This window comes from Chelonus insularis, unplaced genomic scaffold, assembly GCF_013357705.1.
Source record: "Chelonus insularis isolate UGA/USDA-ARS -01 unplaced genomic scaffold, ASM1335770v1 contig_65_pilon, whole genome shotgun sequence".
NCBI lineage: Eukaryota > Metazoa > Arthropoda > Insecta > Hymenoptera > Braconidae > Chelonus > Chelonus insularis.
Window position 1 is genome coordinate 101,302 of NW_023276691.1, and position 5,061 is coordinate 106,362.

Below are 5,061 nucleotides of genomic sequence, written 5' to 3' on the forward strand. Positions count from 1 at the left end.
AATGATAAAATTTCTACAGCATTCTTTTCGGGTAGATGATTCATATGTTCTCTAGTCCAAGTTAGTTGACCTTGCACAATTTTACTAACTGCATTGCATTGATGCGAGGCTTTTTTGGAACATTCTACGTATCTATAAAAAGTATTTTAAACGAATACCAATTAGGAATATTTTTTATAATTCCTCTATAGACATTTCTAAAGCTAAAACAGAAGAAATAATTTTTAAAATAGTTTTATCTATTTAATTCCAAAAATTTAAAGATAAAGAAGGCTATTCTTTTGATATTGTGTAGTAGCACATTGTTAACGATAAATATATTTGTGAATGGTTATAAAGTTATCAGTTTTCCAATTCTAATTTATTATTATCGTTGTGAAATGAGACGAACGCCAACGTTACCTACTATGAATACTAGGGGAAAAATAAATAGATCTACTTATTTGCCATTTTTTAGATTCAATTTGATCTACTTATATCTAATGATACCACTGTATATCTTTGAAAGTTACCGTCCATGTCTATGGAGATCTCTATTGATCTCGATGATAAAAAATTCAATGCGTCTACAGAGATCACAGAAGATCTAAAGTAATTAAAATAGATATACACACAATAAAGTAGATCTAATTGTACAAAAAAATAAATCAGTGTGGATCTATTTTATTTTTTCTCGGGTAGTCATACATTAGTTTATATCTAAATATAATATAACATGTATATTAGTCTATGTATTAGTCCATAATAAAGTATAGGTATACCTATGCTTTAATTAACATTTTTTGAACTGTAAAAAGTAATGATCTGTTACATTCATTTTACGTGAACAAAGTCTATAATGAAAATGATTAATGATCGAAGGAACTATATTATACAATTGTTTATTGACAATTGATACAAAAAATAGTTAATGAAGGAAATCTTCATGATCACTGAATGTTGCAGAATAATTACTATTCTGAATGGCATGATAAATGTTGAGTATTATGACAGATCAGTTATCATTTACTGGTTTTTAAACAACAAAAATTTTTGGTATGATAGTTTTCTGTATATAGTAATAAATAACTTAGATATAAGCAATATATGTAAATACATATTTCATATTTATTAAAATATGTATAAAAAAGTTATACACATGTCAAATTATTGAAGAATACAACGTTCATCTATATATTTTTCGTATTATTGCTTCTTTTTGAGAAACAATCTTAATTTTTTGATAAAAAATAAAAAAATTATATAGAATTTTTACCCTACTTCGCCTTGATGCCATTTCAATGCTCGGTCTCCACGAATTTGCCCGTAAGTTATATATTTCTACAGTACGTAACTCACTCAGATCATCACACCCGCCAACAGCATAGATACAATCGTTAAATGCTGCACACCCAAAATGTTTTCGTTTGGTAGACATGGACGAAACAAGACACCATACATTCTCTCGCGGATCATATCTTTCAACTGTGTTTAATACATATTCTCCATTGAAACCTCCTATTGCGTAAATACAACTGTCAATTACTCCTACTGCCACTCCAACTCTTGCGGTTGTCATAGAAGCCATACTTGACCACATATTTATGTTTGGATCATACTTTATTGCTGAATTAAAATGTTGATAGGTATCTTGCCCACCAATAACATATATATTATTACCCATAGCATCTCGACCATCGTGTCCACCAACTGTGTATAATATTCCGTTCAAAACAGATGTTCCAACTCCACATCTTCTTTTTGCCATTGATGCTACCAATGTCCAATCAGCAATATCAGGATCGTAATACTCCACTATTGACATAGCATTGTGGTCAAACCAACCTCCAACTACAAATAAAATTTCTCGTGATGACTCCATTACACTTGGCTTCAAACTCTGCGTAGACGGTTGTTTGTCTGAATGAAGTAATTGAATTTTGGCTTTTTCCACTAGTTTGCGACATTTATCGTTTGATTTGATGAATTTATTATAAGCAACCTTACTGAGTAGAGTTTTTTTATCTAAAAGATGAAGTTAAATATGTTTAAGAAGTTCAGGAAGATGTTTTGTTCTGTTAGATACGTCAGCTTCTATCCATTTCATTAGTGCATCGAAGACTTTTTCTTGTGAGTAAAGATTTATTTTATCTAATATATTAACCAGATGTTCCACAGTTATCGATTTAAATTCATCACCTTCGATAATTTACTGAAAATTCTTGGCAATAAATTTTATAACAACTCTTAACAACTCATGACATGAATAAGTATTGGCAATTTCGTAAAATTTGTGAATAATTCCATAGATTCAGTTGACGTTTCAGGAATTCACAGCAAATATCTTCAATTTCATTAAATTGGATATAATTTGCTGTTGCCAATAATATTGCCACTATTGATTCATCTATAATTATACTAGATGTATAACAGAAGTTAATTAGTAATTTCAAAGCATCTTCATGAACATCTGTCATCATAATTTCAGTGTGATGAGGTTCTGCCAAATTTCCAGTGAACATTGCTCTAAAAAAAATGCATAAAATGTTTTACATCTTACAATTGATCCTCTCTAATTTATATTAATTGAATAGATACTATAAGTACTATCATACTTAAAAGAAATGATTACTTATGGCTGTTTAAAAATATTGCAAAGCAGGTTATTACGAATATATATTTATATGTATTTACCTAAAATAAGGACTACATGCTGATAATATGATACGATGTGCAAGTATCTTCTAACTACCAACCTTAATAACAACATCACAAAGTTGTTGATTGGGTCGTAAATAATTAAATTCAGAAAATGCAGCATTTTTGTGGTTTTCTGAGTTGTAAATTACTCGTGCTAACAATTGATCATCCCCTTCATTCATCTTATCCAACACTTTCAATTTTCAAGATCTGCAATTTTAAATAATTTTGTAATTACTTTTATCTGTGTTATGTAATTTTGCTCTCTCAAGGTGTCACAGACATTACACCTGTATAGAAATTTGGAAGAAATATATCAGTTGTCTAATGTGACCTTCTTGTAAAACATCTTTGAAGTATTATTGAAATAAATGCCAGATGTGATATAATTTGAATTTTTATGTAATTAACAACAAAAACAAAAACGACTGTAGTCACTAACAACCATGAAGTTACAGAGTTTGAAATTTTGAAGAATGTTCACATATGGCTTTTTCAAAAGAGTTAATAACTCCAGGACTTTTGCACAATATTCACATGTGCATCCAGACTAAACATAATATTTGCTACTAAAACATTTTAACAAACATTTTACCATATCAGCGACTATACTGTATTTTTTAGAGAAATATCAAAACAGACTTTGACTTCAAAAATTAAATTAGGAAGTTAAAATAAGCAACCACATTTATTAATTATTTACCATTTTTATCAATATCAAAGTTTTGATGGAAACTCAAATAACAAGCTTTTATATAAATTGAACTGAAAAACGACTTATATTAAGTTATTGATTACTTCATCAAAAAGAACATTATTTTAATATAAACGAATTTCATATTAATGTCAATGAAATAATTTATTTTGAAATAATCCATGAATTTATACTATATTTTTATTGACTTTGATGTCACAGAAGTGAGAAATAATGAAAAAAGTTAATACAGGTTAGATTTTATATTTCTTCGTATGCATACGATACGATTATACGAGTGTACTGAAGAATAAATCAATTTTATTCATTAGCAATTAGTTACTAAATTGGTTATTATTAAAGAAATAATATAAATTATACGTACATAAATAAAAATGATCTGCAACGATTATTATTTCACTATTATATTCACTTGCTATATCAATTGCACTTGTCACCACTAGAAAAATGATGAGAATCTCCGTTATGAGTGTCTAATGTCGTTTTCGGATGCTTGCACCGAAGCCGTGCCTTCGATAGAATTCATCCGATTAGAATGAACATTTAAATGTTCATTCTAATCGTTTCTTCATACATAACCTCAAGTTTCAGGTTATTATTGATAAGTAAGTTTGTGCAATTATTTATTAATTAACGAAAAAATTCTAGTCTATCGTTTATCATTTCAATTGATAGTATCACAATCTAAACTAATATTTATTATCACAACTAAAACTTTTTTTGGTTATGTGACATTAACTTCGAAATACAAACATGCAAGTATTCGGTATGATTTGGATAAGTCCGTGAGTGTTCGGTTTCGCACTGTACACTGGCACTGCTTCGGTGCAAACATCCGAAAACACCATAAAGCAATGCCGTTCCCCCTCTTTGTCAAGTCATCCGGGGGTAAGAGGAAAGCAAAACGTGGTTCTCAAAATATTAGACAGCTAGTAGTCACATTAGTAAGTAGGTACATTATATTTCTGATAAATTTATCACTATTCTTCTTGAAGATTTATACTTATTTTAAATAGTGTAATACAAAGTATATTCATGTCGTTGCAGTTACAGGATTATGATTTCAGAAAGTATGTCCAGGATTACCAAACAATTATTCTTAATCATATGAGCAGTTATACTTCAGAAAACCAATTGAATTTTCATTGAATAGGGCGTTACCTATTTTCTCTTCAGCCTCAGGAAATAACGTGCTACTAGTTGAAGTAAGATAAGCATTGCCCCCACTCTTCAAACGTTATTGAAATCACGTGATCCTACCATAGATTCGACTGAGTGTTGACAATTTGTTTACGTTTAACAACGCAGTATTAGAGAAAGATCGGACAAAGCAGCGTTAGTGTGTGACAAATTGTGTTCACTTCTAACGATTAATTCTTTTTTTATTATATACATAGTTCATCGTGAAAAATAATTATTTTAATTAATAATTAGAATTTTTGGATATCATTGTAACTTATGATTACTCTTTAATGGTAAAATTGAACGACTTTCAAAGTATTGTGATAATCTTGTTAATTCGTAAGTTGTGAGGAAACGAGCAAGTGTTCTTTGCCCGTGAAAAACTAATGATAAAATCTATATTAAGTGACTTCCCGATAGTTATTTGATGCTTCGAAGTGTGACAATGAAGGTAAGAAACACTAATTAATAATTTATATGTTATG

General features: G+C 29.2%; 1 protein-coding gene across 1 annotated transcript; it reads right to left on the reverse strand.

Annotated features, from left to right (window-relative positions):
* Positions 1-907: 907 nt before the first annotated feature.
* Positions 908-2,501, reverse strand: LOC118070603 (kelch-like protein diablo). Its single transcript, XM_035089307.1, has 3 exons — positions 2,315-2,501; positions 1,256-2,004; positions 908-958 (listed from the first exon to the last, which is right to left on the reverse strand). Exons 1-3 carry the CDS (start codon positions 2,499-2,501, stop codon positions 908-910), a joined length of 987 nt encoding a protein of 328 aa, XP_034945198.1.
* Positions 2,502-5,061: the final 2,560 nt, after the last annotated feature.